This window comes from Bufo bufo, chromosome 5, assembly GCF_905171765.1.
Source record: "Bufo bufo chromosome 5, aBufBuf1.1, whole genome shotgun sequence".
NCBI lineage: Eukaryota > Metazoa > Chordata > Amphibia > Anura > Bufonidae > Bufo > Bufo bufo.
The window spans coordinates 509,608,906-509,622,912 of NC_053393.1; the positions used below are offsets into that span (position 1 = coordinate 509,608,906).

Here is a 14,007-nt window from a genome sequence, read left to right on the forward strand (position 1 = left end):
AACAAAATAGGGTCGTTTTCACAAGTTCAGTTTTTGGTCAGTATTTTGTATCAGTATTTGTAAGCAGTGATGGCCAGTTCGCAGTGTTCGCCAACGAACACATGCGGGCTGCCATCTTGACTCACAAGTCCGGCGATGCACAGGTAAGCCCTCACCTGTGCCTGCGCCGCTAGCCGGTCTGAAACAAATGCGGTCACCGGTAGCAGGCAGTTCCGAGAAAGGCCCGATGAAGGCCCCTGGCGGCTGTTCTCGGAACTGCCTGCTCCCGGTGACCGCATTTGTTTCAGACCGGCTCGCGGCGCAGGCACAGGTAAGGGCTTACCTGTGCATCGCCGGACTTGTGAGTCAAGATGGCAGCCCGCATGTGTTCGTTGGCGAACACTGGGAACTGGCCATCACTGTTTGTAAGCCAAAAGAGTGGAACCTACAGAGATAAATTATAATGGAGAGATTTGCGCCTCTTCTGTGTTTTGGACCCACGCCTGGTTTTGGCTTACACATGCCGATGCTAAATACTGACTATAAGTGGCATGAAGCAGATTTCAGAGGGCACGGATCCTGTCGTTCAGCGTGCTGTAGTGTCCCCTTCTGCACTGCAATCCTAACACGGTAAGATTATTTTTTTTATAATTTTTTTTTTAAGTAAAATGAAATAAAATGCTACAATTTTCCATAAATATTTCAATTTTGTATTCCATAAAATAAACAAAACATTCCTTCCATTACTCCATGGACAGGACCACGTGTGGTGGAGACTAGGATCCTGGCTCAAGGAAAGGTCGTATAATCACGGGCTACCTTCTGTGGTTTGCATCTCATCTAATGCACAAGACGAGATTGTTTTCGCACTAATAAGCACTTTCCAGCGCTGGGTTTCAGACTGTTACAGCATCGGTGCAACCAAATATCATCATCAACTCCCTCAACCTCAGGTTCTAGAGGTTTTCTGGTTCCCGGCCTTGTTGTACCACAGCCCTTTGATCTATTTGAGGGGCAGAAGGACGGTGAAGGTCTAGTCAGCCAATATTTACATTTATTACAAAATGTGGGTTTCTTTTTATAGAGGCTGGGGCAGACTGGGAACTTAAAGTGGCCCTTGAAAAAATACCAAAAGTGGCCCCGTTTTGTAGACAGGTCCAAATTGATGGAAGGCAGGGGGCCAGCAATACCATATTGTGGCATACCACCCCAACAGAGCCAAATACCACAGTCCATCACAAAATACTGCCCCCATCAACACAAAATACATCCGCAAAAACTTCCACTGGCCGGCAGTGAAGAGGGCTCAGACGGCCCCCTGGGCATCGTCCCACTGGGAAATTTCCCTGTAAGGTCTATGGCCAATCCATCCCTGCATAGAGGGCATTCTGGGAAGGAAGGGGGTCTTAGACATCATGTAGGGTATGACCATCTCTTTACAACAAAGCTAGAACCAGCTACTCTACTAGATTTATTTCAAGCAGGAGGCTCAGGGGACGTGTCCTTTCTCTGGGGGCGAGTCCTTTCTGCTGCATCTCTCTCCCTGTAACTGTCAGAGAAGATATGCTGGTGGCAGTTGAAGGATAGAACTGAGCATGTGTGTCCACCTCAACGACAGCGAAATAAGGAAAACAACAAGCAGCAGGTGGGGCTATAAAGATACATATTACTGAATAGCTCTGCGGCTATATTTCATTTTTAAACACATCCAATTGCAAAAGTATTCAGACCCAGGTACTATTTTGAAAAATGTAGCACATTTTTTGTGGAACAACCCCTTAAACCGCCCTAGTACATACACACACTCTGTAGACTGGTGTTACGCCGTTTTGTGAGGGAACAGCCATTTTTTCCTAACCGTCTACAATGGAATTTAAAGGGGTTGTCTTAAGTTATCCAAAAAGCTTCCCAAAGACAAGGATTGTGATACAATACTTAAAAAAAAGGTAAACTCACCCATTCCCTACCCCTCTGGTTCCAGTAGCACTGCCCCCGTCCTTCCCGCTTTGCTTACCTGGCTGTAGCGCTGACATGCCGTACGTGCCATGGAACCCCTGCAGCCAATCACTGGTCTCAGTGGTCTTGCATCCCGTACTGCAGAAACCAGTGATTGGCTGCAGCGGTCACATGAGGCATACATCATGTCAATACTTTAGCCAAGTAGGTAGCTGCTTTTTTATTAACTTGGATAATCACAGGATTAGGAAAATATGGGTCTTTTTAGCGATGCACATTCCCCAATATAAGGGCCAATCAGCTCTCAGGTGGCAGTTGGCAAACTACAAATTAAAGTTTTCTTTAATAAAATATTTTATTGCTCGATTAGATGCAAAAATAAAGGACAGAAAAAGGAAAAACAGCTATGACAGAACCGATACATAAATTATTCATATATCTGTAATTAAATTAATGGTATTAAACCAAAATTGAACCAGAATATTGCATATAAATCCTGAAATGGCGGTGGCGGTGCTTTATATGTATGCAGTTATAATGATGGCCATAAGGGTCATAATGGGGGACCTCCCCCATTTAAGAGTGTCTGTCAGCAGGATCAACCATTGTAGATGAGTCTTCCTGCCTGGTAGGGCTGATCCTGCTGATTAAAAGCATACTTTTATTGGGCAAATGTGTTGTCCTATAGAGAACTATCTTTGCATGCAATAGAAGGCTTCAGTGCACTGAGGGTTGGGTCCTAGCCATTGGTGCACCCTAGCTCCTCCGATTTCCACTCGCCCTCCCCTTGACTTATAGGTGTCTGCTGCATCCTTTGTTATTGCATACCTGTGCTGAGCGCCACAATTTTAAGCGCATTTGCAGAGAGTCACAAGGGAGGCGCAAACAGAGAGGATGGGAGTGGTGGTCGCGGCTCTAAGAGTGGTAGTATTACAGTTTACGGTGGCAATGTCCCCTTCTGGTGCTCCTTGGGACCCTACAGTGAATGGAGGGTGCACCCTTTCTTCCCTCTGAGCACACCTTTCTTGTAACTCAAGGTGAAAGGAGGATTCTGGGAGTTGTAGTTTCAGAACAGCTGGAGTGATTGGTTTCTGATGTAGGTAGTAGTACGCCCTGACACTATTCAGTCTCTCCAAGTTGACCACAGATGTTCTATGTTATTCTTGTTATCCCGTTAACCAGTTCCTGGGCTCAAGGTGCAGAAGTAAGACACAGAGGGCCAGGTCTTCTCACAGTGTGGTAGGTGCCGAAGGCAATAATCCTTTCCATAGCAGCAAAGTGTCAAAGCCATAAATGACAAAATACCTCGCTGGCGTTATCTCGCCCGGCCTGGATAGTCCTAGACCTTCTGTAAAGTATGGTCTTTTTCCTTCAGGGGTTCTCTGGTAGTGGAGTACCTTCTTTGGCGGCTGTAGTCCTAGAGAGACAGAGGTTCTCTGGAGTTGGGCCTCATCTGTAGGAATTTTCTGACACATGTCCTTCCTATAGCTCAGCACAGACTAGACTCCAACCAGGGAGCGGACTAAGTTCATCACCCTGGAGACCTAAACAGGCTGCCAATGGTATCCCTATATTGCCCATACATTGCTATTTGAGATGCACAATTTCAAAGAAAGATAAGAGTTTTAATAATAAATCACAACATTAACCCTTTGCAGTAGTCCTCTGGGGTATTGCACATCTGTTTCAGCTAGCCCCACTGAAACAAGATTACGGGGCCAAGCTAGAGGACGCTGATGATGCCTGTCCCTGTCAGTCAAAGGGAAGGGTAGTGGCCATATCTTGAAAGAGGAGGAGCTAGGGGGCACCAAGGGGTTAGGGTCTACCCTTCATTGCACCGAAGCCCACATTTGTATAAAAATCCAAAAACACAGTTTTCTACAGAATGGCACAATGAAGTTGCACAATAAGGCCTCCTGCACACGGCCGTTTTTTTTTCCCGTTTACTGGCCGTTTTTTGCGTTCCGTATACGGTCCGTATACGGAACCATTCATTTCAATGGTTCCGCAAAAAAAACGGAATGTACTCCGTATGCATTCCGTTTCCGTATTTCCGTTTTTCCGTTCCGTTTTAACATAGAACATGTCCTATTATTGCCCGCAAATCACGGTCCGTGGCTCCATTCAAGTCAATGTGTCTGCAAAAAAAACTGAACACATACGGAAATGCATCCGTATGTCTTCCGTTTCCGTTCCGTTTTTTGCTGAACCATTTATTGAAAATGTTATGCCCACCCCAATTTTATCTATGTAATTACTGTATACTGTATATGCCATACGGAAAAACGGAATGGAAAAACGGAACAAAAACGGAAACACAACGGAAACAAAAAACGGAAACAACGGATCCGTGAAAAACGGACCGCAAAACACTGAAAAAGCCATACGGTCGTGTGCAATAGGCCTAAAAGGTATGTTTTTAGTCAGCAGGATCGACCCTACCAGTAATTATTCCTGGTTTAACAGGGTTGGCCCTGCTTACCGGTGTTCCTTAAAACAATTTGACAGATGAGGATGACCCCAGTTCTCCTATTTACAAGTGATCTCATGATTCCAGGGGGAACACAAGACGTGGTGGAGCGGCCCAGTGAACCTAAAGAGTGCAGAACAGCAGCCAAGTATTTGCACACACAGCAAAAATACAACCCAACAAGTATCAATCTGCAATCTTCATCCTCATGCACATAAACTCTGGGAACAAAGCCATCAAACCAAAGAAAGCCACAGCGCCGGCTAACGAAATTGGAAACAGAAGATATTGTAATATACATTCAGTGGAGAGAAAACATCTGCATGGAGGCAGAAGAGAACTCAATGAGGACGGACCGTCCGACAACCACGGGGACCGACTACCTGCCAGGAGGCATTGGCCTTACAACTTCAGAAAGTTTCCCAGAATAAAAAGAATGCATATGTAGTCCTGATTATAGTCCACCCCATGGCCACAGTTCTGTAAGGCTGTTCACACCGCAGCTGCGAGACCATCCCGACACACCATGAGGTAGGAGTTAAGAACAAAAAAATTGCAATCATACAACATGTTGGTGAAAATGCACACATGTCAAATACAGAGCGCACAAAGAAGGGTTGAAACCCTCCTAATTTTACTTTGTAACCCCCTTTGTATAGCAGGAAGGATCTACGAGCGTTATTATACAGCACTACTCACGCCGTTTAGTTGGTTAGCAATTTGCGTACATACATAAGAACCACACAACTCATTTAGGCCTGTTTCACACGACCGTATGGCTTTTTCAGTGTTTTGCGGTCCGTTTTTCACGGATCCGTTGTTCCGTTTTTTGTTTCCGTTGTGTTTCCGTTTCTGGTCCGTTTTTCCATATGGCATAGGCCTCTTTCACACAACAGTATGGCTTTTTCAGTGTTTTGCGGTCCGTTTTAAACGGATCCGTTGTTCCGTTTTTTGTTTCCGTTGTGTTTCCGTTTCCGTTCCGTTTTTCCGTTCCGTTTTTCCGTATGGCATATACAGTATTTCATAGAAAAAATTGGGCTGGGCATAACATTTTCAATAGATGGTTCCGCAAAAAACGGAACGGATACGGAAGACATACGGATGCATTTCCGTATGCATTCCGTTTTTTGCGGACCCATAGACTTTAATGGAGCCACGGAACGTGATTTGCGGCCAAATATAGGACATGTTCTATCTTTCAACGGAACGGAAAAACGGAAACGGAATGCATATGGAGTACACTACGTTTTTTTGCGGAACCATTGAAATGAATGGTTTCGTATACGGACCGTATACGGAACGAAAAAAACGGGCCGCAAAACGAAAAAAAAAAAAACGGTCGTGTGAAAGAGGCCATATACAGTATACAGTAATTACATGGAAAAAATTGGGCTGGGCATAAAATTGTTCCGCAAAAACGGAACGGATACGGAAGACATACGGATGCATTTCCGTATGTGTTCAGTTTTTTTTTGCGGACCCATTGACTTGAATGTAGCCACGGAACTTGATTTGCGGGCAATAGGACATTTTCTATCTTTCAACAGGAACGGAAAAACGGAAAAACGGAAATACAGAAACGGAATGGATAGGGAGTACATCCTGTTTTTTTGGCGGAACTATTTTAATGAATGGTTCCGTATACGGAACGCAAAAAACGGCCAGTAAACGGAAAAAAAAAATGGTCGTGTGAAAGAGGCCTTTACAGTGATTGTTTGCTAATGCTACAAAGAAGTCTCTCGTCTTCTGGTCTAAATTTGCATATACTGTATATGCTAAGGACATGAGTAGCGTTGAGCGAATAGATCCGAATTTCAGGGAAAATTCGATGTGCCGCTAAGCTGAATTTCCTCGTGCTTCGTGGTAGTGAATCGATTTTCCCTGAATGAAGGTAAAAAATGTAAAAACATTTAAAAAAAATACTCATTTGATTGCGACGAGCCGGCCGCTGCCATCTTGATTTAAGATGTCATCCGAAATCCCGTGTGCAGTGACGTATGACGTCACCACAGCGGCTGACGTGACGATCTTCACTCAAGATGGCGGTGGCCGGGTCGTCACAATCAACTGGATGAGGTAAGTATGATTTTTTATTTTACACTGTGTTATTGCTGTCAGATGCCGCAATCAGCTATGAACGCGGCATCTGAGGGGTACAATGATGGGGAGCGGCCCAATCGCCACTCCCTGTCCTCGCACCAACTACTTACAAAGAAATGCGCTCCGTAATTCGTCACAGAGCAAATTTTTTTGTAAAATTCGACAAAGCAGCCAAATCTAATTTTCAAATACTTCGCTCATCACTAGACATGAGGATCTTCGATAAAGGGGTAGAAGATAAGAGTAAGTGTAACGGCAAGTACAGTACAGTTTTCCAGTAAGACATCTAGGAAATTGCTGATTTACTATGGTCCTCATTATAGGGATGAGCGAATTTCATGTTTTGAAATTTGAAATTATTTTTCGGTTCGGGTTGTGGTATAATGTGAATTGCGTTATGGATTCCGTAACCACGGACCATAACGCAATTCCATGACGGAATACATAACGGAAGGCCTTTAGAGGCATTTAGTTATTCATACCGTCATAATAGAAGTCTATGGGCTGCAAAACGGAGAGGACTCCAGCATAACGGAAACCGGACGGCTCCGTTATGCAGGCCATAGACTTCTATTATGACAGAATGCATTATGAATTCCGTCATGGAATTGCGTTATGGTCCGTGGTAACGGAATCCATAACGCAATTCACATTATACCACAACCCGAACCGAAGATTCGCTCGTCCCTAGTCCTCATCATCACACTTTGGACTTCAATTTAGCATATAATTATGAATGTCTGCAATACTTGGTTGTCTACCTGTATCTGCATCCTTACCGTGTATAATTATCTTTGGGAGCTCCATATCCAGCATACATTTGCTTCTCAGCAGGAGAGGGGACTATATCAGCCATACCAAGTATTCCACCAGTGTTCCGGACTTTGGCCTCGACAAATACTCCAGGACCCTGATCTTTTTTAAAGGACTGTCGTATTGGAGAAGACCTCTCACTGTGTATACCATGGGGAGGTCCATGAGGATTATGACCATGCATCTCCATCATCCTTATGTCAGTCACTCTGTGAGGTGAGGCTGGAGGAGTTTTAGATCCAAGGGCTGGCAAATGACTTTCTGAGTGTTTCCGATTCTTTTGTCGATAGACCGATTGTTCCATCATTTCCACTTGCATAGAAGTGTTTGAATAAGTGCTTGAAGACCTCATCGACCCTCTGTGAAAAGCAATAAGGTGATCTGGCATGTCAAGGGGGTGCCCGCCATGTGAAGAAGCGATGCTCATCCGGCCTTCGTGGTACATGTAGGGATCCGTATACATGCTGTCATTTCGCATCAGTTGGAGATTTTTGTTGCCCATATCCTCATCTGGTTTCACGTCCCTCCTTTCCAAGATGGCACTGGGGCTAGGAGATATAGATCTTGAGACAGGCAAGCTGGACAACCTTTCCCTTGGCATTGTTGTGTTAGTCTGTCCAACCGGTGGACGCCCCCCACCGTATGGAATCCTGGATGGAGAAGGTGGCATGGAATGTGGCACAGGGGTAGGAGGTGGAGATATTGGGCCTCCATGAGAGGGGTATGTGGCTGATCCAGGCCGGTGGACTACCGGGCCTTCTCGAACGTTGTAGGCAATCTCTCTTTGCATCTGGTGGAAACAAGAAGAACGTTTTAGAGATTTCATACTGATCAATATCTTAATCCACTCACAGAAACATTATAAAAGGTCAGGTAATACATTTTAATTAACTTTTAACATTTCCTCTCTGGATAAGTTATAGGTACAAGATATTGGGTATTCAATAGATGTCACCTTATTCCAAGGTATGGGGCTGAGCTGCCATACCACACACAGCCTATGGATGCTTCTGCTTCTAATCTCATGTTCAATGAGAAGAAATATTATTCACAGAAACAGAGTCTAGATTTAGAAACCACAGATACCGGATGGATTTGATTAATCTCTATGAAGAATTACACTATTTGTGTTGTTTGCTACAATTGTAACCAGCCCTGGCAGGTTATAATTTTGGCCATCATGAGAGAAGTGGCACTGGTTCTGGATTCTTAATTAACCCTCTTTATGGTCTCTGTAAGATGGCTGATAGCAAATTTGTCTGTAGAGATGGCCTTGCGGTTCGCCCAGCGGTTGTTTCGCGGCGAACTTTGTGTGTTTGTGATTCCCCGAAAATGCAAACATATGGAGATATTCGGGCCCGCCATATTTTTTTACATTGTGAAGAACTTTGACCCATGACACATCCATCAGGTGGTACAGGACAGCCAATTGAGATGTTTCAGCACATGGACATACCCCCTACCTAATAAATAAACCTGATCTGGCCGCCATTTTACATTCAGTGTTTTGCCAGTGTAGGGAGAGGTTGCTGTGTGGAGCAGGGACAGACTGTTAGGGACACCAAACGCTAGCTAATAGGGCCACAACAGTCATTTTAAGGACTGGTATAGGTGTGCTATCGATAGGTGTGATACACAGAGGGGTGCGATATACTTATAATATACTTTTATAATGAGTCAAAAACACATAGATCTATATAGTGATCACCTGGAAGTCAGGGGCTGAGGGCTTACTAGGGCCATTTTTATATAGGGTAAGGTTCCGGACGGCAGGGCCGGCTCCAGGTTCATGTGGGCCCTTGGGCGATAAATCCCAGTGGGCCCCCATGAGGCATTTTTTTACATTGACATGTCCCCCTGTGGCTCCTACACGGTATAATGACCCCCAGTGGCCCCTATACAGTATAATGACTACTAGTGGCCCTTCACACAGTATAATGAACCCCCAATTCCCCCCCACTGTATAATGACCACCTGTGGCCCTGCATTCAGAATAATAACCCCCAGTCGCCCCCATTTAGAATAATGACCCCCAGTAGCCCCCACACTGGGGGAATACTGTATGGAGGGGGCTCTGGGGGTATTTATACTGAATGGAGGGTTATTGGTGATCATTACTAAATGGGGGACACTGGGGGTCATTATACTATGTAAAGGGCCCTCACAGTATAATGACCCCACAGTGGCCCTCCATTCAGAATAATGACCCCCAGTCGCCCCCACACTGGGGGTTATACTGTATAGAGGGGGCACGAGGGGTTATTATATTTAATGGGGGCTCTGGTGGTCATTATGCTAAATGGAGGGTCAATGGGGATCATTATACTAAATGGGGGGCACTGGGAGTCATTATACTGTGTAAGGGACCCTCACAGTGTGATGAATGACCCCCCAGTGGCCCCCTCACATACCTATCATTGCAGGGGAGCTGGTGGTCCTGTGATTCACTAACCGCAGCTCCCAGCTCCCCACATGAACCTGGAGCCGGCCCTGAATGACCCCCAGTAGCCCCCACACGGGGGGAATACTGTATGGAGGGGGCTCTGGGGGTCATTATACTGAATGGAGGGTCATTGGTGATCATTATACTAAATGGGGGACACTGGGGGTCATTATACTATGTAAAGGGCCCTCACAGTATAATGACCCCACAGTGACCCTCCATTCAGAATAATGACCCCCAGTCGCCCCCACACTGGGGGTTATACTGTATGGAGGGGGCACGAGGGGTTATTATATTTAATGGGGGATCTGGTGGTCATTATGCTAAATGGAGGGTCAATGGGGATCATTATACTAAATGGGGGGCACTGGGAGTCATTATACTGTGTAAGGGACCCTCACAATGTGATGAATGACCCCCCAGTGGCCCCCTCACATACCTATCATTGCAGGGGAGCTGGTGGTCCTGTCATTCACTAACCGCAGCTCCCTGCGCTCCTTCTCTACGGCGGCCCGCTGCAGCAGTGAGCCAGGCCTGGAGGAGAGAAGGAGATGTGCAGTGATGGAGCTAGAACTGACTGGGCCCCACAGCAAAATTTAGTACGCCCCCCTCCCCCCCAATGTGTGTTCACATTACGTTTTTCCTATCGGTTTGATGTATACACATGTGCAGCACTCCATGTTTTTGTATCCTGCAGAGTCAAGTAAAAAATGCATACGTTAACGTATATGTTTTTTTACCATGGAACTGTATGGTGAACGGAAGTCACTGTACGGCATCAGTCTGAGGCATCTGTCAATGCATACATTTTCAGTATGCATTAAATGGATGGCAAAAATGTGATGTGAACCCAGCCCTAGTGTCAGAATAAGCCCCAGTACACAGCGGAGCAGCGTGGAGGAGAGGGGAGGCCGCCATGTACTGACAGAGCGCTACCTGGTCCTGGTGGTCGGGGTGAGGACTGTGCTTCCCAAGGATCATTTTCTACTGGAAAATACAGGGCACAGTATAATACACTAGAATCTATATAATATAAAGATATTAGCCCCACCCCCCGAATAATCATACGATTAGGGGGTCATTTATTATATAGAAATACGTCTATATTAGGCGTATTTCTGACACAGATGTGGCGCAAAGGTCCTTAACACCGCAATCTGCATATTTTCCCGCTCATGCCAGGTCTAAAAAAAGTGGTGTGGGCAGAAAGGGATACAGTTATGGCCATCCAGTTATTGGATACCACCGCCATATAGTGATAACACCGCCATATAGTGATAACACCGCCATATAGTGATAACACCGCCATACAAGGATAAAACCACCATACAGTGACCGGATAAAAGGGTATAAGAGGGCACAGTACAGGGAATGACTATGGGCACTGCACAGAGTGTGGTAAGAGGGCACAATGCAGGGTATAAAGGGGCACAGTACGGGGTGGGGGGCACAGTCACATGACCCTGTGATGTTAGAAGGTCCTTATGGTGAATGCGGTTCAGATGCCACCATAATGAGAGGCAGAGGAGTGAGACAGGGGCCCGGGGCCCTGGATGGACAGGAGGGGTGGACACAGCAAGTAGGTTGAAGGGGCTCTGAGGGGGATTCATACAAGTAGTGGCAGGAGGTCTGTGCAGGGCAGCAACAGGAGATAGGAGGGTGGAACAGGAGCTCTGGATACATGAGGGAGGAAAGGAGACAGCAGGGGCTACATGAGGGTGATATAGGACAGGATAGGGGGGGGGGGGGGCAGGTGTCATGGAGACAATCAGCTTAATAAAACAGTAACACAACTAAATAGAATGAAGCAGCAGTGTCCCCCCCCCCTTTCCTTCTGTCCCACAGAGAAGAGACAGTCACAGTGCAGACTCACTTACAGACTGTCTCCACACTTCTCTGCTCCAGCTCCAGCCGTGCGGTCTCTCTCCAGTCTCCTCAGGCAGCGTGTGTCCTGTGTAGAGGGGGCGTGTCCTGTGTAGAGGGGGCGTGTCCTGAGTCTCTGCAGCTCAGAGGGCCCACCAGAGGGGTACTGCGTATGTGAAATGACAGCAGTGAGAGCTCCCATCTGTATTGATGGAAGTGCTCATAGCAGCTCAGTGGGCCCCCCCAGGAGCATTGGGCCCCGGCACTTGCCCGGGGATGCCGGGTTATGACGCCGGCCCTGCCGGACGGGGTCGCTCTTATCAGGGCGGGTGGTCTGTGGTTAGGCTATCAGGGCCAGAATAGCACCCCCCTGTAGGGCAATATCAGGGACAGTTCTTTGCCCACCCTGTCCTTCAATACCACATCATCATCTAGCCCAGGGATAGATGTTTTTTGCTTTCCCTCCGGGATCCATGGATGTGCACTGGAACCCCCCGGATTGTGGTAGGACATATGGTTTCTGATTTGATGCCGCCGAGCACTTGTTATTGCCGACCACATCTATGCTTTTTGCTTAACTTTAATAATTAAATTTATTTTCATTTTGAGGGATATCTTTTCCATTCACACGTCCGCAAAACGGGAACAATTTTGCGGAACGGGTGCAGCCCCATTCATTTTCAATGGGGCCGGAATGTGCTGTCCGCAACCGCATTTGCGGATCCGCACTTCCGCATCTGTGCTTCCGTTTCTGCAAAAAAATAGAACATGTCCTATTATCTTGTCTGCAATTGCAGACAAGATTAGGCATTTTCTATTATAGTGCCGCCGATGTGCGGTCCGCAAATTGCGGAATGCACATTGCCGATGTCCGTGTTTTGCGGATTCACAAAACACTTACGGACGTGTGAATGGACCCTCATAGTAACATTATTAAAGGATACGTTTTATCTTCATGTATATTCTAATGGATTGCCTTCCTTGTACAATGTTATAATATACTTTCTATGTTAGAAAGTATATTATAGCGCATTTGTATTGTGCGGCAGCTGTGTGCGGTTCTGCTGCGATACTGCAGGTATATAGAGGGACAAGCGTTATTGGAACAAATCATTTCTACTGGTGTGATATACCAGTCGTCCCCCAAAAATACTGATTGAAGCGGGGTGTTATATGCCAATATACTTTCTTTATAGTGCATTTGGGTACTGTATAGTGCATTTGTGCATGCGCGTACGCGAAAATTATATTGCCGATATTTCGCATTGGAAAGAATAATGAATGGAGATCGCAAATTCTAATAACACATCTGGTATGTCACTGTCCATGTTGTGGGACTATTTGTGCACTTCTAGTAATTATTTCTTGGCTGAAAATATGAGCTGAAGGTTTTTTTAGGTTCGCCTGCCATTAAAATGAATGGGACCCGCTGCGAACTTGCGGTTCGCGAACATTTGATGTTCCTGGCAGATGTTCGTCCATCACTATTTGTCTGTGCTCTTGACAGCGAGTTTTAAGGGTCCAGCCATATGGTGACATATGAATGGATGAGTCTTGCAGGAAAAAAAAGAGAGCATGCTGCAGAGTTCTCTGCACGGAGCTGTGGTTTTAGGCAGGTGTGGGAAAAAAGCTACAAAGTAAGAATGCTTTCAAAAATAGTAAGGTTAATATTTTAAATTTATTCTACACAGGACCCCAATAAGAAGGCAAAGGGCAGTCACCCCAAATTTTGATTGGATTTAGAGTTCTCTTTTCCTCATTGGACTTTGTGAACTGATAAACTAAAACACTTTTTGAAAGAATTCTTACTTTGCAGCATTTTTCCACACCTGCCTGAAACATCTGCACAGCACTATACATAGACCCATTTATTTGAACTGCTTTTAGTCCGGGTTTTATCCATTCTAAGCTCGGACAGCAGCCGGACAGAAACATCTCCCATGTGAAATCAGCCTTCAAATCAAATAAACTTATCTTAGCATAATATTACTTAAGCAAAATAACAGATGCCAAAGAAAGAAATTTAGACCATGTGAAATCCACCGCAAGAAATATTTGCTGCAATCCCGTGTCTAGTGCAAGTCATAGGTTATAATTAGGATGGAAATTGTGTTTCTTTTTAGAGACATCCGTCTCGGATAGTAATCCTTGGCCTACGAGATGGGACATAAGTCACATCAGCACAAGACCCAGCACCCTGCTAGGAATAAATGCATCAATGTATTCACATGGGGCATAGGCAGCGTCCCACTGCAAAACTGTAAATGGGGGGGGGGGGGGGGGAAGGATTGAACATGCTGAATTTCAACACGCCCGATCCTTGGGAGATAAACCACCTCCATTCTCCTCTCTCCACCGAATACACATGAATGCTTGGCCAAAC

The 14,007-nt window shown here is 45.7% G+C and overlaps 1 protein-coding gene across 12 annotated transcripts in view; it reads right to left on the reverse strand.

Moving 5' to 3' along the window:
- The window catches only part of KIAA1217 (KIAA1217 ortholog), a 445,177-nt gene that overhangs the window by 40,509 nt on the left and 390,661 nt on the right, over positions 1-14,007 (reverse strand). For all 12 annotated transcript variants that reach the window (XM_040434411.1, XM_040434414.1, XM_040434422.1 and 9 more), the window contains one exon: positions 7,285-8,108. In XM_040434411.1, the coding sequence (XP_040290345.1) occupies positions 7,285-8,108 (824 nt within the window). The remainder of the gene's footprint in view (positions 1-7,284; positions 8,109-14,007) is intronic.